This window comes from Neocloeon triangulifer, unplaced genomic scaffold, assembly GCF_031216515.1.
Source record: "Neocloeon triangulifer isolate White Clay Creek 2 clone unplaced genomic scaffold, ASM3121651v1 ptg000004l, whole genome shotgun sequence".
Taxonomy (NCBI): domain Eukaryota; kingdom Metazoa; phylum Arthropoda; class Insecta; order Ephemeroptera; family Baetidae; genus Neocloeon; species Neocloeon triangulifer.
The window spans coordinates 1,346,338-1,372,027 of NW_026775547.1; the positions used below are offsets into that span (position 1 = coordinate 1,346,338).

The window sequence follows — 25,690 nt, forward strand, 5'->3', positions numbered from 1 at the left end:
AGGGTATATTTAGAATATTTTCTTGATAGAATAAAATAATTTTAGAAAAAATAATAATATTCACTAAGATAAGTATGTTATCTTATTTTTTTTATCGATAAATATTGGAGAAATCTAATTTTGGATTTTTGGAACAGATTACAACTCTATTTCAATAATTTAAATTTATTTATACGCTCTCCTTGTTTGTGATAAAAAAATGTATTCATTCGAGTAGGAAAGTTTTCAACATTTTTCACACTGTGGACAAATATTTTCAAGTCCAGGTGATTTTTTTTTTTTTTTAAATTTCATATTTCTTATTTTTCATAACATTTAAATTTTGTACGATTAATTTTTTCTTCAAGAATGGCGTGTATTTCGATTCCAGTGTCAAATTACTTGCATTTTTAATGTTTTTAAAATTTCTAAATTTTCCACCACAGTACAATAGCGCGTTAATAACAATTTTTCATGATAAAATAATGAAAGGCACATTTATTATTACGTGCCATATTTAGTGAAAGAAGATTAAAGAAATAAATAATTCAAATTATTTTTGGAGTAAAGCACCAGCGAAAGCAACCCAGTTAACAGCGGAGTACGGCGGCATTGCATAGCTTGCAAGAGGTTGCTTCATTTCTAACTTTTTTTGTTTTTAATATGCCTTGAAATGAGTATCTTAATGGACGTGTAAGAGCAAATACTTAAAAAATCACCACAAAAAACAAGGCCTCCTTATAAGCTTGCAATTTTGTTCGATATTGGCGGCGCAATGTGCCGTTGCATAATAAGAGCCAGACGCGGCAATAAAACAATAACTGGGGCGGTGGCACATCCGTGTTTTTCGCGAATCTCGAGCAAAGGAGCAGGAAACGCGACGGCCGCGGCACCCTGGGACAATTAGCGTCGTAAACTTCTTGGCGGATCGGGTGCCTTCGGTGGTCAGCGGTGTTCGTAAAAATTCAGCGGTTCATCTCGGCCAGACTACTTTTTCTCCGTGGGAGCTGCAGAGAAATTTCTTGGATCGGCAAGTGTGCACGTCTCTCTTTCTTGAGGAAGCAATTATCCGCCGCCGAGCCACCGACCGACGCAATTTGTCCCCCGAGCGCTTTACAGCGCAGTTTGTAATATTTTATATAACTGCGGCACGCCGAATTACATTCATTTTGTCCGAGCTTCTTGTTAAAAGCGCCGCGTCGCTTCCACTCTTGCATCGGTTGTTATATAATGGGAGCGGTCGCGCCAGGTCGATTCGTTGTTATGATTATGATACACGCACGAAACGGCCGCGGTTTTAGGTGAGAATTAGCATTGTCTCGCGTTGAGAAATCCGCTGATTGGCTGTTTGGAAACGCTTTAATTATTGCAGCAGAATTTCTGCATTAATTGCGCGGAAAAATGAATGATGAAATTATGGTGACAAATGTTATAGTATTACAAGCAAGTTAAGAAAATTAAGAGGAATTAATTATTTCTAACTTAAAAAAATTCCTAAATTTTAAGCCGCTTTAGAAGGCCAGAATAAATGACTCATGTAATATTTAAATTTGCGATTTTGTAATATATTTTGGAACACTGCTCTGTTGGTATTTTCTACGTAAAATATTATAATACAAAAGCGATTAATATTTATTAATATTTTATTGTACAATGTTTATGCTCATTTGCCATAGAGTAACTAATTTTGTATTATATCAAAGTAAAAAAATGTGTTTCCAGGCTAAATGCAGTGTTCCGATTTTTTTATTGTGTGAATCTTGATGGGGTATTGGTATTAGGTATTATTAATTATATAATAAATTATTTTCTTTTAATTAAGAAATAATATGATAAAAAAGTTGAAGAAATTATTAAAAACTATTAGGTATACATGAGCACAGCAAGCGCCCTACACATAAAAAGAGAAGACGCCCCGAAGATATCTCCCGCGCCACTGTCACCAATTTTGTTAGTCGCAATATAATGTGTTGCACTCGATGTCAAGTGAATCCTCTGTAAGGAAACCACCCTTATTGGCTCACGTTAAAATTAGAATTTTAATTAATTCCATAAAATAAATAAATTTTTATTTTACAATATTATTACATATGTAATAAACCTTCCAATCGCCTGTAAATTGCTTAGAATGGAGACAAAACAACGCTCAATATTTAATTCTGCCAAAAAATCACGGTTTTCCTGATAACAATTAAGCTTTTTCACTTAATAAATTATTTCAATTCACGTACAAAAACTGCATATCGAGCCTCTCTACCCTCAGCGCCATGGGCAGACCATTATACAAATTCGCAACGGTTAATATAAGATTTTGCTGCAACACTGACAATTTATGAATTGGCACAGGTCACTCGCTGGCCACTCTGTTTGCATTTAGGAGGTGCAAAATAATCTATAACGTGTTATTGCTCCAATATATCAAATGCGGCAAAAAGATTTTACCCTTGAATAGACCTGGGAAGGCTGAGTTTAGGTTTATGGAAAAATAATTGGGGGTATTCACATGCGAAGTTACCACCAGAAAATCGCATAAGCTTGCATTTAGCTGTGTAAATATATGAACAAATCCCCTCAGTACTTTGATTATTTTGCACTAACAATAAGAGCAAATTTTTTTTATTTTTGTCAGGCCAAGACAAAATTTTTTATTGGCCTGTGCCCTTTTTTGGGCTTGTGGAAAGCAAGCTCCAATCTTATATTTACATTAACTGAGGGGATTTTTTTCGCATATTTACACACTTCTAGAAAATAAATGCAAGCTAATGCAATTTGCTGGTGCCTACTTCGCATGTGAATATCCCCAATTAATTTTCCATAAACCGCAACTCATCGTTTCCAGGTTGATTCAGGGTTAGATCTTTTGTTATCTACATTTCAAAATACTCAAGCAATAACACATTCTTCCTTTGCAGTCGACTTCTTATACTTGGCAGTGTACTCTACCAAATAGCTGGGATATACCTGTTTAAAAAAAAGTGTGCATTAGATTACATCAAGCTTTTTTCTGGAGCATTTTCTTTTTTCAGCATTTATTTATATAATATTTCCATACCTGATCGTCATGGTAAATTATGTACTCAGGACGCAACAGAAAACCATCATTTGGTATGGCTTTGACGGAATGATATCCTTCAGGAAGAACTTTCACGGTCCTCTTTGTCTCATAGATTTTACCCAACGCAACTCTACAAATCAAAATTCGTCTGATGCAAACCTCGCAACGCAAATCATTGTGCTTTTCACAATTCTTGAAGGCACCGAAAGCGTAGTGGTTGCTTTTGGATGAATGTTCCGCTAAATAGACGCCTACTTAACAAAATTTTATTTCAGAAAATATACATTGAAAAAAATTTCTCGCACCGTCTCTAAACATTCCCGATTTTTTGGCGAATCCTCGGTCAAAGCCTTCAGTGGCAATTTTCTTTGCGTGAAGTGAGCCATGAAAGAGGCGCATTTCTTTGACCCACGCACCCCCCAGGTCTTGGCTGATTTGCGCCCTCCTCTCTCTATATCGATTCCAACTGTACTTGTTCTTAATTCTATATACCTAAAAATTATTTAAAATTTTAATTCAACTTAAGTTTTACTATTGTTTGCAATTGTTCCTTACACTTTCGATATCAAAACTCTCAACCTCGTCGTGGTTTATTGTACTTTGAACTCTCTCATTAGCAAATTGATAACCACCTCTTTCTGGCGATAATTCTTCTAGCTCGATTCCATCGGACCATCTTCTGGGATGCATATTTCTGTTTGCAATAATAATTTAATATCATCATTGTTGTTAACAAACGTTTCTCTTTGAGGCGAAGCCATGAAAACGTTTCTCACAAACAAAATTCAAGTTGCGAATTTTCGACAATACTAATGTAAGGCCTGTTGAAAATTAGCAAAAACACCGAGCAAGCAAATCAGAATCTAGGATAACGTCTCTTTGCACCGTATTATTTTTAACCCTTGGTCTTATGCCCAGATCGACGGGGAGCGGTTCCACAGACCCTACACCTATTCAGCGGAAACTTCAAAAAATGGCCACTCTGGTGGTGGCGCCACTGTCGCTTGGCTTGAAAGCAGGGGAACTCGCGCTTGGGAAAACATTTTGATGCATAATTAAACTTGAGTGTAATATTTTTTCACCAAAGGGTTTACTTATTTCTTTTCTCGGAAAAATTATAGATCAAATAAAGATTAAAGATTTACTAATTATTTTATTTATTATCCAACTTATTTTCGTTAAATAATTTATTTTATTATAATTTTAAATATTCTAAATATTTATTTGTTTTGTTATAATTTTTTTATTATATTAATTTGTTTTTAATTTTTCTATTTTGGAATAAAAGTATAATAAATATTACTAAGTATATTAGTAAATTTTTTATAAACCCATGATAAAAGAAACCCCTCTGACACCTTCGCAAGAAAGGAAAAATGTTGATTTAGATTTTTAAAACAAAGAGCTGCTCATCAAATTCGGATAATTTACACCCTGAGAACCCAAGTTCGTACTTTATAAAGAGGATAAAAAAGCTAACAGAAACTTGCAAAAAGTGTTTTCATCTCAAGGAGCAGTTGAAAAAATAGGAAACGAGGATATTCGTATGAAAAAGAAAAATATTCCAGTGCAAAAGCTCCTATCTAGGAAACAAAAGGGTTAAATCAGGTCCTTGTGTGGGTGAGCCTCCTTAAAAAAAAAAACGCGTTCATTCTCATTGTTTGTCTGTAAATGTTGATGTAAATTTGATTATTGCCAAGGGGCACTGAACTATAGTTGCACCACAGCTGAAAAAAAATTAAAATAATGCTAAAAATAAATTACATTTTACACTCAGATTTTTTTACTTCATAAAAAAAACTCACTATGAAAACTTCCTAGAAAATTAAAAAAAAATTAAAAAAAAACTTTTTTTAATATTAGGGTGCGTCCAGGAAAGACTAGGGTAAATGTTAAAATTTTTCTTGAAAGCATGCCATTCCAATTTTCAAGTATGTTGTTGGGGTGGTCAAGAGGCCTCGCTCACCAAATTTTCAAGTCAAAATATGGGGTACTTTTCCGGGAAATCAGATTTTTCCAAAAACAAAAAATACGGAATATCTTTGCTCCTATTGAGAAATTATTAATGATCTTTTCACTTTCAAGCGTAACTTTTTACGTTCGACAACTTTTCTGTTGACAACTTTTGCGTAGGTCAAAGGTCAAGGTCACTAAATTGCAAATTTCACTTTCTGACGCAATTTTCGCAAAAATGCACCCCTCAGAAATTTTTCGCAGTATAGGAAAAAATGTAGCCCCAAGTGTGTAGAACAACATCCTTGATTTTCAGAATGGCAATATTTTTAATTTTTTAATTAATTTTAAATGAACATTAAAAAACAGTGAAAAATCGCTTTTCCGCAATAGAAAGTAATTTTCAAACAGCGATAACTCAGTTTCTGTTAGAGATACGCAAAAATTTTACAGAACAGAAAGGATTTTTTTTTACTTTTTGCATCTAATGATGTACTATTTATACAGGTCAGGTCACTTGGGGTCATTGACCTCAGTGACCTGTGACCTCAAAATATAATTTGTGGGAAATGAACTTATTAAAAGCATTCCATAAATTAGTTCTTCCTAACTATGTGTCAAATATTCAATAAACTGCTCTTTAAAGTCACAGGTCACTGAGGTCAATGACCCCAAGTGACCTGACCTGTATAAATAGTACATCATTAGATGCAAAAAGTAAAAAAAATCCTTTCTGTTCTGTAACATTTTTGCGTATCTCTAACAGAAACTGAGTTATCGCTGTTTGAAAATTACTTTCTATTGCGGAAAAGCGATTTTTCACTGTTTTTTAATGTTCATTTAAAATTAATTAAAAAACTAAAAATAATGCCATTCTGAAAATCAAGGATGTTGTTCTACACACTTGGGGCTACATTTTTTCCTATACTGCGAAAAATTTCTGAGGGGTGCATTTTTGCGAAAATTGCGTCAGAAAGTGAAATTTGCAATTTAGTGACCTTGACCTTTGACCTACGCAAAAGTTGTCAACAGAAAAGTTGTCGAACGTAAAAAGTTACGCTTGGAAGTGAAAAGATCATTAATCATTTCTCAATAGGAGCAAAGATATTCCGTATTTTTTGTTTTTGGAAAAATCTGATTTCCCGGAAAAGTACCCCATATTTTGACTTGAAAATTTGGTGAGCGAGGCCTCTTGACCACCCCAACAACATACTTGAAAATTGGAATGGCATGTTTTCAAGAAAAACTTTTAACATTTACCCTCAAATCTATCCTGGACGCACCCATTAAAAATTTTTAAATTTAACAAAAGTAATGTTCTCCTAAAGCGCAAGTTTCCCAATGGGATAGATGATGTGTAGCTGTATACCTAGGGATAAAAATTTGGTACGGCCAAGTAAACCCGGTGATAAGTTTATCCCCAGATAGCTTTAGTATATAATGAATACCCTCCAATATTTTTAGTAACATAATTAAATGAAAAACTACCGTACGAAGTGATGAGTGGAGTGTCCGTAAAATAAGTTGGTTGCTTGATAACAGAAGTAAAGGTTGTTTTTTTTTATCTTATCTCACATTAAAAAGCAAATTGGCTACAGAGATTAGATAAGAAAAGTGTCCTTGCGCAAAAGTCTAAATTCTAAATGATTTAGCAATGAATAACTCGTTATCAAAATCGTCAAAAAGCGTTCTTGCCCAAAACCTACCTCAACGCTCTTTGAGCTTGGATAAAAAAAAAATCATGATGATTTGAATTTAAAGTCGGATTTTCCTTGATGGATTATGCGAGGTTTTATTGTTGAAAAGAGAAAAAGAAAACTATATCCGGCTCTTCATATAAATGTAAACGTGTGATAGAGCATAATTATATCAGTTAGGCAAAAAGAACTTTGACAGCACCGAGTGTGTGTCATTAACATATGCAAGCTTTGAAAAAAAAAACGCAAGACGAGAAGACGCCCAGATTCACAACAAATTGGCTATGCACGCACAAAAAAATAAACAAACATCGATTTTGAAAGGTTGTCACTTGCCACGGCAGAATCAATGGCCATGGTGGCGATCGGCAATACAATTAGCTAGCCGAGTTTGACGGACGCAACAGAATTGCATTGCTTTACTGATAATGAGATATCCTTCGGAAAGAGAATTCATTGTTTTCTTATCTCATAAATGTTTCTCATGGCAACTTTGTCTAGGGCAAATTCGTAAATCTCACAAAATGGGTGAGTTTTTCGTATTCCATAAACGCCTCCTTTGGAAAATAATATTCCACTGGCTTTTGCGCATTTCTTTCACCCTTAAGTTCTTGGCTGATTGGCACCCTCCTTGATTTCATAACAATTAGAATACATTAGATTTAAATCTATGATATGGAAGGTAGTTTAACAGAGAAGGAAAAAGGCTTATAAATCTTGAGGAAAAATTAATAATAATTGTACATGTGTGCGTGTAATTTAAGACGGTTCCCTGCTGTCCCCGTAATAGGAATAATTAATTGCGCTCGATTTATGGCACTTATGCTCGCCTGCCTTACTAAAAACCGAATGCCGCCTGCAAATAATCGAGTACGTAGGTGATTCGATTTTACGGGAAAGCGTATTCTGGATAATTAAACGGCCAAAGTGAAAAACGGTGGGCAACTTTCTGAGAGCGGGTCGAGTGCTCTTCGGGTAATATGCATGTTAATTGCTTTTTATTAGCACTTCTTCTCCACTCGGCGGTAATTATTTTTAACAACCGTTGAAAAATAATCTCTGCTGTTGACGGCGCCGTCGAGTTTCTAAATTTGCGAATTTTTTTCCAAGCGCACATACGACTTTTCGGCTTGCGTAATGTAATTTTACATTTTCCCTCAGACACGGTGATTAATAATCTCGGCACCGACGGTGAGTTATCGTTGCAGTAATGAAACGTCAATTTTTTCCTCTTTTATCCGAGTCGTACTTTCAGGCCATTATTTTGATGAATTGCGACTTTTCGCAACGCCACTCCCGAAAAACGCTTTTCTGCCGTGAAATTGCCTTGGATTGTTTTATTCGAGTCGTGCGCGATTTATTTTTCTTGTCACTCTCTCCGTCTGTAAATAATTGGAAACAATTGCGGGAAAAGGCAAAAATTGCTTGTGATTTATTTATTTTTCACTCTCTCGTAATAATTTTTATTGTCCCGTGAATAATAAAATTTCACACGCTTCCCAACCAACTCGATAAAATGCGCATTTCGACCTATATTTCCAGCAAGAAAAACACGCCGCGCATTCGGAAAAGTGTGAAGTTTTATTTTCATGTGATAATTTTAATTATCATCGCAAGTTACGTGAGCAGAGTTGTTGCTTAAGATTTTATTGCGGCTGCGGAGAAGTTCCAGGAACATGAAAAAAGTGAGTGATACGTGCAAACAATATAGTAATAATATGTAATAAGATGTTTTTGCCGCGCACGTTACAGCGTGCAATTGTAAAATAAATATGCAGCGTTCACTTTCTGCTTTCATAAGTACACACAATCTCGAATGTGTTAAAAAGGCAATTTTGTAGAAATTACAATTGTTTGATGCAAGAGAACAACAGAGACAATTTTCAAATTTAATTAAAATTGAACACTGGTTCTTTTTTTATCTGAAATAATTATTTATAAAAATTAATGACTCATTGGCTGAGATTGTACTGACTGAGGCTTCCTATATACTCTCGTTATTTATGTAAACCTTCAAGCTCTTTTTTTTAGCCGGTAATTGTAAAACAATTTTCTTTTTGTTAAATAATCGTCGAGTTGAAATTAGCACAGTTACGTCTGCAAAATTAAATCATGAGATGTCACGCAATTTGTAGAAAGTGGCAATTCTGCTGGTTGTATTTTAATGAAAAAGTAAAATGTTTAAACAACTCTTAATTTCCTATGAACGTGCCAACCATATCTAAATCTTCATAAAAGTAAGTAATTATTAAAATTTATAGCTCAATAATAGTTAATAATAACATAATTAATTAATTTTTCCTTTATATTAACCTATTGGATTAGATTATTTTTAAATTTAAATTTATTCATTTAATTCTAAATTTTCCAAATTATTTTTGCTTCTTGTTTGAATATCATATACATAATCAAAAACCTAAAATCAATTAATAACTCGTTCAAAATGAGAAAAAAATATATATTGAATTGTTGCAACCATATGATTACTACAAAGAGTAAAAATTCAATTCTGCTACAGTTGCTGGTGAATAGAAAATGATATGGAGTTGAATTAATTAAAGACTTGATTTGAATGGAATAAGTTATGATATACATAATGTAAGAGGGTTGGCATACAGACTTAATTAGATGTGTATAAGATTTTCGTATCAATTTTTTACCATAAGCATGATTATGATTTTTTTTTTATAAAAAAATCAAGATTTTAATCAGCCATTGATTCACATGAAAGTATCATCATTTGCAGCAGAAAATCGATTGCATTTTCTAGAACGATCTAATCGGCGGCACATTAAGCAAGTGTGATGGTTGTTGGAGTGATGGGCGCGTAATTTATTCCGAGTGCATTTTCGGAGCGCCGGTGGCGAGAATGATATTCGGATTTCTAATTAGGCAGCGCCGGAACAAAGGAGGTGCCGCTGACAGCGAGATCAATGGCGTTTCTCGGGCGCTGATAGATGCGGCCCGTGTAGAAATCTGACCACTATATATCAATCAATAATCGATGACCCCACCTATTGTCGGGGCCATTTTTCGCCAGCGTCCAAACGGACGGACCGACGAGTGATCGAGTGCGCGACTCCTCGGCTTTCTCTATTAGCACGTGTGAGGCTGCGTGAGCCGTTTAACCAGATCTTTTTGGAATGTCGCCCGCTCAAATATAGGCGAATGTCGAGCCGACGTCGCGCTCGTTTGTCTCGCTTTACTATTTTTGGCCATGATTTGCTGCAAAACAACAATTTATAATTCTTTTTATTTATAATTTGTTAGGAAATTTAATTTTTTTTTTAATGAAAATGGGGATAATAATTTAAAAAAAATACTACACGTTCTTATAAAAATTTTTTCAATTGCAATTATCACAAGAAATGAAAAAAAAGTGGAATTTGTATCATAGTTTATTCTTGTATTAAAATTATAGCTTTCCAACGATGCAAGCTCGGTTGCTTTATTTTTGATTAATAATTTATTCAAAATACCTTATGTTGATTCATTTTTCCCATTTGTTTTTTTCTTCATTCATAATTACTCTTTATAGAAAAAAAGAAATTGTAATAATTATTTTTCTTAACACTTCATTAAAATGTGTATGATTTTCCTGGTGTTCAAATAATGCTTATGGTGTAAAATTTAAGAATAAAATTTAAGTAAAAAATAAATAAATATTGAATCCCATTTTCAGATCAAAGGCTTTTAAAAAAGTGTGATTATTAAATTACTATAAATTTCTATTAAAAAATAAAATAAAAATACCTTCACTGTAAATTGATCCCATGAGGGAAGGTCAAGCCATCCCATAATTTTAATTTAGTGGCTAAATTAATTGATTTTCATTATTTGAACTGGGCATGATAAGCAAAAAACCCCACAAAATTAATTAAAATTATTAATGGTGATTTGGATTTTAAGTCAACTTTCCTCGATGGGTTTTTAGAGTTGTTTATTGTTGATAAAAAACATATTTCTTAAATAATAAACAACTCACAAAACCCATCTAGGAAAATCTGATCTTAAATTCAAATTACCATTAATCAACCCTCGATCATGACTTTCTACTACAAGATTAAAATATTGTCACGAGGCCTCTGTGTAGACAATATTTAAATTTGACTGAAATTTCAATTATCAAGATTAATCAAAGCATAATGAATATGATCTCGACAATTTTAGAGATTGCTGATAAATAAATAAATTATCATCAGGTAGACAAATCAAATATAATTATGACTTTTTTTCTAATACACATTCAATTCAAAATATTAAAACATAATTTATCTAAAGAATAAGATTATTATTTGCTATCATGTTGGATGGAATAAAATTTTCTCTCGACGCAAAAAGAGTTTTAATTCAAACCACGCCACATACATATTTTCATAAATTCCCAAAGACCTTGGCGGCCAATTAACGACGTTCCCGGCATTTTTCAACCTCGAGTAGCCGCGCAATTAGCACAATCGCAGCTCGCAATTTGCCGCGCAGTTAATAAATCTGTCCCTCGCGAGTGAGACGTCGGTTTGTTTTTGTCATCCGGCGGCAGAAGAACAAGAAGTGTCAGCAGCTGAGCGGAAAGTCTCGTCACGCGAATCCTAGAAACGCGCTCGCGCTGGAGATATAAATTTATGCAAACCGTCGGCACTTTCGCAGCTCGAAACGAGGCTAAGATTTATGGAAATGCTGCTCCTCTCTGCACATCATGTCCCACGCACAAGCTCCTGCCATAAGTCATTGGCTCTCTTCCCGCGCAAGAAAGAGAGAAGCCGCAATCTTAATTTCCATCTGCGTGCACTTATTCTTACGGAGTACATTTTGATCTGCTGTCGTTTTTAATCGGCGACACTATTTTGCAATTTTCCGCAGCTAATCGCTCTTATTGTGATGCACGCGTCGTCGTGATTTATGTATTAAGGACGACACGCCTCAATCTTGATGGCATTGAAAGTTCAAGTGCATATTCGCGCAAAGAAAACGCATCTCGGACTCCTCAAAGTCACGATTTATTTTTACTGGAGATGTGAAACAGGTCTTTTGAAATGCATTTTCTTTGGCACAATTAAAAAGAAAATAAAACTAAAATTATGAAAAATTTTAAGTAAAAATTGAATCTTGCAGTTCAGATATCAACTGTCTTGAAATCTTAAACTTATTCAAATATAAATTGTGATGAACGGAATGTGGGAATTTGACCCATTTAAAGTTACCTTTTGACTTTTGATCTAAAAACGCTTATGTGAAGATAAATTTAAAATTTATTTCAAAAATTAATTTATAAAGAAACATGAGAGCGTATTGTTTGTGGTCATTCAATTGCTACACTGAAAATTGAACACAAATTTATTTACTATTATTTCTCTTCCTTTTGATGGAAAAAATTATTCTTCAATTTTTGAGACTACCGCAGAGTTCTACATTCTTGATGAAGAAAAATTTGATGAGGTTGCAAATGTTTACAAAAATGTCTTTCTGTTCGATTTTTAATAGAATATGAAGAGTTAATTATTCTTTTCTTAAAAGGAAGTCTTTGTACTAATGTAGACGCGCAATTTGAAAAACTTTTAAATTTAACGCAGCCTTAATGCATTTAAATCAACATTAAGTTCTAGAATCCTTATAGCTATTGACATCATTATAAAATAAACATTTTCAGAATCAATCGAATCCGCGCACAGTCTTGATTTTTGAACTATTTTCTCTTAAGATTAAGTCCTCTGTTCTCTGATTCATACATTCATAGGCATCTCAAACAATATTTATATAAATTTAAACTATGTTCTTCAAGTGAAAATAAATATTTAATTTAACCAATAAAATAAAAGAAATAAAATTATTTGTTTAAAATTGTTAAAATAAGTATATAATCGTATAATAAATGATTTAGTAAAATATCAAAAATTTATAAATAATTTGTAGTTTTTTGTAAACATAAAATTAAAATAACATAGAAATTTTAATATAAGTAAAGAAAACCTCACGGCTTGTTCTCCATTTCCATAACATGGAGTGGCAATGTTGGGCCTTTTTTTACAAATTTATGTTATATTATTACACAATACTTTTTTAATATAGATAAAGAGAAAGAAAATCTCGACTTATCAAATTTTTGTACGCAATCAAATCCCCACATTTATGCTGCCAGTAACTCTGGAACTTAACTTGGACCCAGCAGACAGTATATATTTTTTTAATGACAAGAATATTATGAAATTTTGTGCTAGACCAAGTTGACTTGTCGAAGCTCGCCGACATCAAAATTAGAAATCGAGCACGACAGTCCTTTCTCCGTCAATTCATCTCGGCCTGTGCGGAAAAAATAAATGGCGAGCAAGCGACGAAGAGAGATAGAAAGAGAGGAGAATTGTTAATTTGGTCGGTAGATGTGCCCGCCGCGCGCATGTGTGGCACATCCGGGTGACCTGACCCTTTTGTCAGATTCATCTCGGACTAGGTGTGGGTGGGAGTGGTCGGTCCATTCTTTCTTTCCAGCCGCAGAATTAAATTAAAATCGCACGCAAACTTTCCACGCAGCGCGCCACTCTAATAAACAATTTCGTCCGCGACTTTTGACCCGTCGTCATTTCTCGCTCGCGTTAAATTGCGCTCTCGCATTTCACTCGGCCGGTTTAATTCTTTTTTTTCCCTTCGAGTGCCGCTCTTTGCACTGCACACTTCTTTTCTCCCGACAGATTTATTAATTTTTATTTTTACGGCGAGCTGATTTGCATTTTTATGAATGGCGGTTCAAGGCAATAATAAATTTCGCTTTTGAATTTTTGCACTTCATGAAAACGATAATAATTTGAAAAAATGAAACTTGACAGTCTCATTGTTTTCCTTCGACGCGCGCTTTCTTCTAATCGCGGTGCAATCTCGGCGCGCACCTCTTCATAATCCAGCAGCGTAAATAATGCATCAAGTACTCATACTTTATCTTTTGCTAAGCGCATTGTTACAACCACTGTTTAATTTAAATGTAAATTCGCGCATGAATCACTGTCAGCTGCGCAGTGATTGTGAGAAAATACCAACCGGAAATAATGACTGCGAAGTTCAGTAGCATCTGCATGATGCGATCTAAAATATGAAGCTGTCAAAAATTTCCAATAAATTTAAATTTAAATGTTCAAAGTTAATTCAAAAGTGGGTTTTATAATAAAGAATAGTCTCAAATTTTACTTCATTTAGGAAAAAAATGAGACAAATAATGAAAAAAGGAGATAAAAATCAAAATCAAACCCATGAAAAAATCTTTAATTTAATAAAATTATATTTTTCATGGAAAATTTTACGATTTAAAAAAAAAAAATACAATATTTGGTTTATTGAAATTTGTATATTTAATATTTAGTCTTATTAAAATTTGCACGAAAAATATTTACAATATTTTTAAGGGAATTATTTTATCTTTTTAGAGCAAATTAAATTAGCAAGTTATGAAAAATTATTTTTAAATCATATTATTTTTAACACCTCAGGCAAACTGAGGAATAATTTACGAGCAAATAAATGACCTTTGGGCGGACACAGGATTGCAAATCGAGGAAGAGCATCCTAAACAAAGCAACATTTACATGACCACGCAGACGTCCATTCAGAAAAAAAGCATTCGGACGTTTTGAAACAATGAATAGTCCAAGGGCAAGGTGTTTTGTATTTGAATATTTTATTATGATGATTTTTTTTCTTATTCTGTGTTTGGCAGTGCGAAAAAAAAAAACACGTCTCTCATTCACGGATCGTTATTTCCTCTGCGCTCGAGTGTCAGGAGGCGACTAATGTATTTTGAATTGAGTTGACCTAATCCTTGACCCTGTCGCATTAGACAGAACGCTTGTAACGCGCACACCTCCTATGCTGCATGCACGGTGTTTGCGATACCAGGTGGACACCGGCGAATAAATTTCGCGGCGCATTTGACAGCTTTACAAAGTGCGCACACTGGGCGCGATTTTAATCAACAAACAAGACGTCCGAGGAGACAAAGATTTCTCGCTAAGAGCCTGCCTGTTTTCGGGATTATATTTTCGTAAAAATTTATTATCATTTTTTTATTTCTGGAAGTGGGTGGGAGAGGCTGCGAGTTATTAGCTTGTAAACTTTTATCTCCCTGGGAAAATTATGTTTTGCGGTGGTTTGCATTTTCAGTACGTAATTTTAACAAATATTCATATATTTTACGGGTCATGAGCATTGAACCTAAAAATTGCTGCGAGCAAATTCTTTTTTAATACAAAAAGACGAGACTTAAGAGTTTCGAATTAAAGTAAATTCTTATTGCTTTTATATTGAAGGATTTAAATTAGTGTTATGTAATTGTAGCGTATTTTGTCCCAATGATTACAAAGAGTTTTAAATCGTTGAAAAATAATATAATCATTGTTGGCAGGTAACATTCAATTGTTGGAAAAACAGCACCATTATAAAATTGATTAAGGTAATCATTAGAGTTCTACAGGTGTTCCAAGTGTGGCGCTCCGCAAACAAGGACTAAAATGAAATTTTTAAAAATAAGGCCTTTAAAATTTTAATTTTTTTTTTTAAATTAGGCCTTTACAAGTGTGGCACTCTCAAAAAGGTGAAAGTGACAAGAACAAAAACATACATTTTTTAAATTTATGTCATGGACCAAATTATATTTTTATCAAATTAAAATCAAAGATAAGTTACTTTATTGAGAATTGATTGTTCTGCCTTTTTTGGAGAAAAATAAATGAATTGAATTGAATTAATAGAAGGATGATCAACATTTGAATAAAAATGTGATAAAATTTGTATAATTCAAATAATTCAAGCTTAATAATAAAATAATGACATAATATTGCAAAAAATATTTCTCAAGAGGAATTTGATTATACGGAACTTGATGAGATAATCTCTCTCCCGCGCCAATTTTTAATTTATCAAATCCACCCTAAGCGTGGATAATGCAGAGAAAATTGAATCGCTCAACGTCAGCCGATGCAAATAAAATTGTGTTGCAATTCCCGATCATGCAAAATCGGTGCGTATCAAAGTGGAAGTTCACGAAAAACATGCATCTTTTAATGGCACCTGCTGCTGAAAAATGACTCCGGGTAGAGGTCAGGGGGCACGGCCAAGGTTTCGGCCTGCGAATCCAGGTGTGCAAGGCCAAGAGGATCACGCTGCGTCTCGGCAACACGACACTACGGAGAAAAAAATGTGGACGACGGCAAGAGGCACCTGCGCCAGGATCATCACTCTCGGTTTCGTTCGGCACGCTTTGGAAAACGGCCAAGTGGCGCAAAATTTAAGTACATAATATCGTGAGACGGAGACTTGAACGCACGGAAAGCGTATTAAATGGAGAATTAAAGTTTTATCCACCAGTTCCAGCTCAATAAAATTTGGAATGTTTCCATTAATTGTATGTTATAAAAATCCTAAATTAATATTTTGTCGACATTTTTATTTTTTCTGATAAATATAATAAATTCTTAATAAATTATAAAAAAATTTGTTAAAGAAGGAAGTATTTTTTTATGTAGTATTTTTAGAAAAAGAAGCATTATAATTTTTATCTGCAAAAAAGGCTTGTTATTGTTTTTGAAATTCTAAAGAAGAGATAATTATAGATATTTTAACATTTTCTTTTCTCTCAAATTTTTGAATTCACTAATTTTCAAAGAAAACCATACTTCAGAAGTCAACTTTTTTATTCAAAAATCTCTCAGCTTTAAATGTTTTTAATTAAATTTGCCTCAACTACAATTAATTAAAAATTATCCAACGAATTCCCAAAAATTGTCTAAAGCTGGTAAACATCTTTTCAACAGTATATCCATTCCAAACATAATCCTCGTGCTACAAACACCAAACTTATTATACGCCTACGCGCGATAATCTGCATTATATTCAAGAGCAGCTCCTTGTTAATCCCTCACGACTCATCTGATAGAGCTTTGGCAACGAACGACTTTTTGTCCATCATGAGAGGGTTACGAGATAAACAAGAACAAAGCATTACGAGCAAGGTCGGTTCTCGGGAAGCGTCCTGGTCGTGGACGATTTTTCCCATACAAGGTTTTATTAATCATGATGTGTTTTTTTTCTTATCGTCTTCGGCCGGCGCATCTTCAGAGAGGATCAAGGCTCTAGCGAAAAATGCTCCAGGAAACGATGGCTAATTATACTTTGGGAAAATAATGTATGTCGATTTAAACGGCCAGCATGCTTTGATGAAAAAATTATACTGCGCGTCCTAGAAGCTGCTCTTCGCGCCGGTCTATCATCTTTTTTTGCACTGAATGCCAAGGCCAACGATTTTTTTGCACGCCCACGCTCTGAAGAGCAAACTTAATGTAGGAAGTGAAAATTTAATTGGAGTTCAACAGTGAAAATTTTTAATTATATGTATTAAATGTAAGATTATTTACAAATCTAAAATTTTTAATTTGGGTTGATTTTTGTGGTTTTAATTACAATTTTCTTAAAGAATAATTATTTGCTGTTTAACCTGATTTTTCAGAACACTTTTATGTTTTTTTTAGTATAAATAAATTTATATTAAATGATTTATATAAATTTAATAAAAATATGCAATTTTTTGCATTCAAATTTACATTAAATTGAATATTTAAAATCTGCATTATTTTATTATTCATTTTTACACAAAATTTAAACTTCAATTATATAAAACTCGATTGACCAGTTAATTTAAAATGAAATGATCAAGGTAAGTCAATTATTTATATTTATTTAGAGACTTCTTCATTGCTCATTTTGAGATCTTCAATAGTCAGGGTGGGCAGGTCAAGAATGCCGACCAGCTTTGCTTTTTCAGGAAGACATATAGGCTGTGCACGTTTTTGAACATCTTTTCGTGCTGGTCTCGGTAGTTGTGCATCAATCATCGCGCCAGATCCAAATCAATAAAAGTCTTCCCAACACCGGTAGGTCATTCATTATCCGATCACAGCGCAGATTCCTTTCCGCGTGCCTCCTTTTTGGCCGAAAAGATTCCAAATCCGCGATAACCTGCCACTGCCGACCATTTGTTTCTAAAGATGCGAGGCTCTCGTCATAAAATTTTCACTTTCAATGCCGGGCGTGGAAATATTAATGGCCGCGCCGAAAGATCTGCTGCGTGAATTGATAGTTTGTTTACTTTCAATTAAAAATGCAGCCTCCTCTTTTCTAACGAATGCATCAGGAAGGATACGTGTTTTGCATTTTTTAATTAAAAAATAAATTCCAAAGCACCTTTTAGGCTGTAAATTAATAAGGAAATTTATTCCCTCTAAAAGGATGTATATTTGATTTGCACGAGCGAAATTTGCAGGGAAATAGATATGGAGGAGAGGCGGCCTTAAACTTTCATCTGGAGCTAGAGAGAGACGAGGCGAAACTAATCAACTGAAACCACAAAAGTTAATGGTTTGTAAATAATATAGCAGCACCACTTTTGCCGCAAATTTATTACTAGTGCAATTTTCTCATCGAATGATTGAAAATTTTTACTCAGCTTGTAGTTTCAAATAGAAACAGAAAATCAATCAGGACGTGAAAAGCTCCGAGTTATTTTTAGTCCGGGATGTTGGTCGTAAAGTGAATTGTTTTCTAATTTTGAAAGCAGAATGAGCAAAACTTTGAAAGGAAATTGAAGCTATATTTTTGCTCATTGAATTCTCATATTAAACAGTGAATGAACGAGCACGTGTTCAAATGTATGGGCGAATTGAATGAAAAGTGTAATTATGCGTCTCTTTGTGACAAATTTATTATTTGCAACTGGCAAAGAGACGGACGGCCCCGGCTGAGGATCATGCTTCATTGGCAGACTTCAATTTACACAGGGAATCAGACTTACTTAAAATAATCAGGTCGGGGGATTTAAATTTTCCTTGGGAGGTCAGGAAACAAAATCAAAAGTTGGAAAGCAAAAATTAATTATTAAAGGATAAAAAACATGATAAAAATATTTTTAAGTTAATTAAAGCAAATAAAAAAATATAAAATATAATCATTATTTTTCTTTTAATTCTTTTCAGCAGTTATAATTTATTTTTAATTATTATTTTATTTTGATATTTTTTTTAAATAACAAATGTATAAAGTTGTAAAAGAACTACAAAGTCAATATCATAGAATTAAAAAGCAATTTTTTGTACATTTTTATTTAGGTGCTCATTCTACACCTATCTTAAAAATATAAGTTGGAATTTGGAATAACCAGAATTTATCTCGCTGTCAGCTATCGTCGTTTGAATTTGATTTATTAATTAATTTTAGACACATAATATTGCATTTTTCTGATAATTATGTGCATATATTTCTCAGATTAATTTAGTCGTGCTCTGTTTAGGCTAAAATTTAAAAAAAAATTTCTAAGCTTAATTGAAACTTGGAACTCTTCCATTTAGATCATATTAATCGATTTTTGAAAGTATGCCACCAATTTTTTCATTGAATCTGCAGGTAGGAAAATATTCACTTGCAATTATAGTCTGCACCTTTTATTGAAACTCCGTGTCTCATTGTCAGCACGGTCAGCACCAGCAACTTAAATTAAAAATTGTAAGTCCATAATAGAAATAAACTAGTTTAATTAAATAAGTAGCATTTGATTCGCTCGATATCTCCTTTCCGATTTAACAGTTGCTTCCTCTTTATTTGAAAAATGTTTATACATGTTTATAAATCCAATTTAAAAAAAAATCAACAAACTTAATTAGAAAATGATTTAGCTTGAAAAACTGAAATTTCCACTTCAAACAATGAGAATAGCTTAATTCTGCGTCTTCTTTCATGCGATTGAATAGAATCAAAATTTGAAATATAATTTAAACGTTCAAACGAGATAGTGATAAATTGTTACGTCATTAACGCTGAAAGTAAATGAAGTAAATAACAATTTTAAAATGTCAATTGAATAACAAAATTTTAATATATTTTCAATTTTAATGTGTTTAAACTCTTTCACTATTTTTTTTTAATTTTACTATTTTATTCCTTTAAAAAGTTAATTGAAATTTAAAACATTTTCTTCCAATAACCGACGAATAACTATGTTGCACTTGCAAGGAGGCGTTCGCGGTGAATGAAAAGGCAACTTTGCACGTCACTAACCTGCCGAGACCAACTCACTCGTTACTCGTCTCTCGGCAGGGACGGGTTATTCGAATTTGCCGCAGTTTTAATCTGAAATTTACGAGCCATCGGAACTCCTTTTTAATTTGCACGCGGGTCCCCGTTGATAATAATTTAGGCGATTAAGAGAGTCGCTGCTTGGCGGCGGCAACGGCGTTATAGTAAATTTTTATATGAAATGATGGCAGCGAAAGTCGAAAGCAAAGCGGCGGCTCGATTGAGAGGCGAATTTTGTCGCCGGCCGGCGCACACAGTGTATTACAAGTTGAGCAAAGTTGTCCTCGCTGCCGCTTTTCGGCTGGTGACATTTTCATGGGGCCACTCGATCATTTATGAAAATTTTTATAAAACAGCTCACTCTCGCGGCCTGCGATGACTTATGGACGCGCCGGCCGGCGCACTTTCTGCTCTCTGCATTTCTTTCGGGTTCATCACTCATTTTTAATGCGAACCGATAAGATCATGATGGATTGCAACCGCGGCCGAATCATTTATTTTAACGCCGAGAGATCGGAAAATCGCGCAATTGATTGACCGAGGTGCGGTTTCTACTTTTGATGGCCTCGGTACCGAAAGGAGTAACGGTAGAATCAGGGAAACGTGACATTTTGCATGCGGTGTGGAAGAAAGTGAAAATGCCAGCTTTAGTTTTATTAAAAATAATTTTGGGCAGACGAAAAAAAATAAGAAGAAAAATTTGAAGAGGTGAGAAAGGATATTTTTAAACAGGAATTTTGTTTGAAAAAAACAGTAATTAATGTAGATAATGTGTGCGATTCGAGAGAATAACATAATCAAGTTAACTTAAACTGTCATTTGATCAATAAATTTGCGGCAAAATATATACGTTTTACATTATTTAAGCAATAATAATTAAAATGTATGATTTATATAAAATTAATTTTATTTAAACTCGTAGGTAGATATACAATTTACTGGCTAACTCAGCCGCACTAACGCGTCAATGATTGTTTCCTACAAAACCACTACACTATACATTATATTAGCAAATTAAATAAAAATTAACTTTACTATTTTTATGATAAAAAAATTACTAAATTATCCTGGGGCAATTCTAGCTTTTGCCGTTATGAATTTGATATTTGATAAAATAGTACAAATTTGAACAAAAGTGAACAATTTTTAAACAAAATTTCTCATTCGAAAACAAAGAATCCATTAAATATTTTGACATTTGAAACACTTTTCTTTAAAAAAGAGCAATCTCTTATCAATTTTGGTGACAATTTACCAATTTTCAGTCTTAAAAGTGTTTTTAAGGAGTCAATTTTCAAATAGTTATAAATGAAGGATATTAATTAATTATAATCAAGAAATTTTTTTAATTTAAGTGATTCGAAAAAAGTTTAAATCTTATAAAATTCGTTTTCTGCGAGTTTTTAGAGAAATTTGTTCTTAGTTAGGTCAAGAAATAACAATCAATTACAAGAAAAATCTGCACACATAAATATTCTAATTTCATCTGCAGTAAAATTAAATTATGCCATCATTAAAAAATTGCGCAACGCGGAGGCGGAAGATGCGTAAAAAACATCATCAGCGGTCAAGGAGAAGCAGCGTTGGCGAAAATAAAAAAGAAATAACTCCCAAGCAATTATAATTAGAACCCACTAATCGACTCAGAAAACGATTTTCAGGCACGCAGGGTTGCGAACAGGATATTCTGTTTGTTTGTTTTGCAGGCGGGGGTGGGAGGGGAGGAGCAGTCAAAGGTGATAGGCATGCCACGAGGGACCTTGGACGCACCTTGCGGCGGGAAGATGAGTCCGGCAAAATTTATGCTTTTTATTTTTTCGCCCAACGATTAATACGCATGCAAAATAGATATTCTAGATGTTTGTTTGTGAAAAAAGAGACCTTGAAATGTACACAAAAGGTGGTTGGAAAAATCTATATATATTGAAGATCCGGTGTTTTATTTTTTATTTTTAAATGAGAAAAAAAACCTTTTTGCCGAGGAACATAAAAATCGGCTAGTTCTCCTAAAAGCTTCGCACCTCTCGTTAAGTGTTTATGATGCTTGGGAAGCCATTTGAAAAAAACGGACGATAACCATCTCGTGCGCTTCTAAATCAATAAAAAAGTGAGCATCTCATTTTTCTCTCGACTTCAATAAATGAATTGAAAGTGTTTCTTTTTCACAATTGCATCCATTCGAGCGTGAGATGATAATTCGCGAGTTTTCAAAAAGATTTGCTCACGCCAGAGAGCGAGAGAAAAACAATATATTGTCACGGAAAAATGATGGATTCGCTCATCCATTGTTCTCTCGCAACATAACAACGTTGTTCAATGCCGTCGGAAAAAGCCGCGAATTGAGTGATGCTCGTCAAATGTGAAGCAATTCCATATTTGCATTATTAGCATAAATTACCTAATGGAACTCTTCAATAACTGAAAATATTTATCAACAAGATTCATAAAAAAATTTAAATTTTTACTGGACTTGCAAATTTCAGTCGTTTTATTGGCAGAATCAAAGGCTATTTTAGTGGTTTTTAAATAATAAGTTAAAATTTCAATCAAGAAATTAATAGTTAAATTTCATTTGACAATTCAATTCTTCCAAAAGAGAAGGTTACGATTAATAAATTCTTTTCTTATAATTTTTATTCATAAACTTTGATTTATTGGCATTGAAAACGCTTAAAATTTAAATATTTTTTAATTGTTTGAAGAAGGAAGTTTTAAGATAATCCCATAAAATGCTAACAAATTTGATTGAAATATACATATTATTTGACAATTTTTCTTCAAACCTTTTGTCAAATCATGACAACGAGAAAAATGTTGGATTCGCTCATCCATTGTTCTTGGCGTCTCTCAACAACATTGTTCAATGCCAACGGAAAAAGCTGCAAATTCAGAGATGCTCGTTAAATGTGAAGCAAATCCATATTTGCATATTTATATTATACAATAAATGCATAAAGTTGTGTCAATATATTAAAGAATTCTCAGTATATTTCTCTCAAAACAAGGTCAAATAATATTAAACCATTTACGTTTAAATCAGACTTACTTTCGCGCGCAGGAGTAATTTATGTTTTCATTTTTAATTGCACCTTTTTAAGTGTGCAATTTTTTTTAGGCAATCCATGATGCACAATAGAGAAGCATCGACGAACACGCACAAAGTTTCGGGGCAAACTCGTCGTGATCGGACTAGAAATGAGGAGCCAAATTCATAAATTAAGTTACAAAACAAAGGGAGCTTCTTCGCAACTCACTTTCACCGTAAGATAAAAAAACAACATACAAATTTCACCCTTGGGCGCGTGAAAAAAAAACTCGAGCGTCGGATTTGTCACGTCTTTGATACAACACCGGAGGCGACCGCACGCTACTTTGCTTGCTTTCAAATGGGAAATTATCGGTTAATAACATCGGTGAGCGGAATTGACACCATTGTCGGCGCTGATTTCAATAATTCGCGCCATTGTTCTTCGCTAACTACTTTCCGAACTGACCGCGTCAAAAATTAGACAATGCGAAAATTTATCGATTGCATCACGGCTTATCGCCATTTTTGAATTTATTGAGCAATAAATAAACTGACTTACTTACTCAGTATCTCGTAAGTGCAATCAAAGAGAGACTGCCGGTCATTATCCGTTGGCTTTTTTAAGTTAGGCACCGAATTTGCATTTACATGTGCAAATAATCTTGATTGCAGCCGAGACGGCGGGCGGTGCGTTACCGGGTAGGAAGAAAACTTAGTGCACAAGCGTTGCGGGTGATCGACATTTTTATTGCTTCATTTAATGGACTTGCGTTCATTTGTTCGCACAACTTTCATGACCTGGGTAATGAACATGTCTTGAGAGAGTATACAAAACAGTTTTATTGATTTAATTGTATTGAAAGGTGGTTCAAAATATTTTGGAGGTACAAAGTCTACTCATTGAATTATCCCGAAATTTAAAATAAAAATTGCATTGCTTTGTTTTGGAGCAGATTTATTGAAGCATATTTATAATAATAATAATTTAATGATAATAACAATGATAATAATTTTATCTTCTAATCTACAGCAACTTTACTGAAGGCAGTGAACAGAAATGAAGACTTATTAACCTAATAAGTTACGGAGATAATTTCACTAATTGATGGCCACTACAATTTATTTTACTTTATAATTTTACAACAGTTTTAAATAAGGAAATATTACAATTTGAATTTAAATAAGAATAAATTAAACTAATAAATAATAAAAAATTAAAATATTATTAATAAATCAAAATTATTTAAAATACATCAATTCTTTTAAAATTGTAATAAAGGTTAATTGTATTAAAATTATTTACAATAGTATTTATTTTTAATTATTTTAGTTATGTATTGCAAGTCTTACACAACGATCCAGATTTTGAACTTGCAGCTTTCCTTGTCTGAACAAAGGAAAATATTCCAGGAATTTAAGCCCAGATTTGCACTTGCTTTAGTCAAAACTGAATTGTTTTCCTGCGCACGATCCGTTTGACCGTGCGCCAAAAGGAAGGAGATAAAACGCGGAATGCACACGATTTTGGACGAATACTTAAGAGCCATTGTTTTGAATTCGTGTGCTGATGAGAGGAAGCCAAGTTGCGATAGGGCAACAAACCGGCCCTTGGTCCCGGTGGCAAGAGAGAGAGAAATCAATTTTCAGCCACTATCAACTTGATTGGGTCCGAGAGCGACGCCTTTCAATTTCGCCTGCACAACGGGGTTATCGCAAAAGACGAGTAACAACGGTTTCCACGTGCATTTAATTAATAATTATCGCAAAAAGTACAAGCAAGAGAAAGTGTCCCAAGGGGACTCTTGCCTTTTAAAGGGCCGCTCCATTTATGATTTTTTTTTTATTCTTCGAATGGAGAAAATGACCAAATTTCGTGGCTGAAATCAAAATTGAGATCAAAATTTTCACAAAAGGGTGAAACGGGTGTTTATTGAAGGTTCTCCTTTTCCCGCCTAAAGCCTTTTGAACATAGAGGGCAGTGTCGATCTTCATTTCTAGAAAATTACTTTCTTCATTGGAAGAATTTAGTAATTTATCAACCCAGACAGATACCAAGATTCAAATTAGTTTGGCGGAGATTTTGAAATCTTTGTTGAACTTCTTTTTTATCCCTAAAAGAAATGCGAATTTACGATCGCGTTTCATTTTCAGTGATAAAATTGTGTAATCCTTCAAATTCAAGATTAAAATATCATTCGTTGAGGTTCCCTTTAAATTAAGAAATTCTCATTACCTGATTTATTGCGCCGCCCTTTGATATGATAAAGGCAATTAAGAAATTACATAGGCGGTAATAGTTTTCGTTCAATAATTGAAAGCAGTGCTCGATTCCGCCCAAACCAGAGATCCAGTTTTGCTCTATGGAGAGCAATTAAAAAACACAGTCTGCAGAGGCGAGTGTGGGCTGATCAAATTAATTTTATGTGTGTTGATTCAATTAGAACGATGCTTGCGTAAGTTGGAACATTGTGGGGCGATTTGAAATTTGACGCCCGCCGGCGAGGTGAATTCGGTTGCGTGATTTTTTTTCTTTTTGAACAATGGGCGGCGAAAGAAATTAGCATGAAGTCGTCGTGCGGCCAAAATTTGCCCACCCGCGTGATTTGAATTGGCCTTGAGTGCCGCGATAAATAATTTAATGCACCTTTTGCACCCATTTCTCGTGCGCCGTTACATAAAACTGGTGCGGCGGCTTTTCTTGTGTATTGTTTTCCTCGAGAGTGGCAGCCGTGTCATAATTTTATAATAATGCAATTGTGCTCAAGTCACGTGCAACTATCTCTCCAATAATTGACAATCATTGACACCACAGAACTCATAAATGCAATTATTGCATTATTGTGCAAAAAATTTTTTTTACTAGAAATTGAAAACAAA

General features: G+C 33.8%; 2 protein-coding genes across 4 annotated transcripts in view; both read right to left on the reverse strand.

Annotated features, from left to right (window-relative positions):
• Positions 1–25,690, reverse strand: part of LOC132193608 (centrosome-associated protein 350-like) — a 117,313-nt gene that overhangs the window by 21,443 nt on the left and 70,180 nt on the right. The window lies entirely within an intron of this gene.
• On the reverse strand, positions 2,027–11,456 carry LOC132193622 (poly [ADP-ribose] polymerase tankyrase-2-like). 3 transcript variants are annotated; one of them, XM_059614397.1, is made up of 5 exons: positions 11,315–11,456; positions 3,590–3,728; positions 3,340–3,526; positions 3,032–3,285; positions 2,027–2,940 (listed from the first exon to the last, which is right to left on the reverse strand). In XM_059614397.1, exons 2-5 carry the CDS (start codon positions 3,722–3,724, stop codon positions 2,863–2,865), a joined length of 654 nt encoding a protein of 217 aa, XP_059470380.1. In that variant the 5' UTR covers positions 3,725–3,728; positions 11,315–11,456; the 3' UTR covers positions 2,027–2,862. The 3 variants fall into 3 exon arrangements, with proteins under 3 accessions (XP_059470380.1, XP_059470381.1, XP_059470379.1); XM_059614398.1 differs by lacking the exon at positions 11,315–11,456 and adding an exon at positions 7,021–7,041; XM_059614396.1 differs by lacking the exon at positions 11,315–11,456 and adding an exon at positions 6,357–6,452.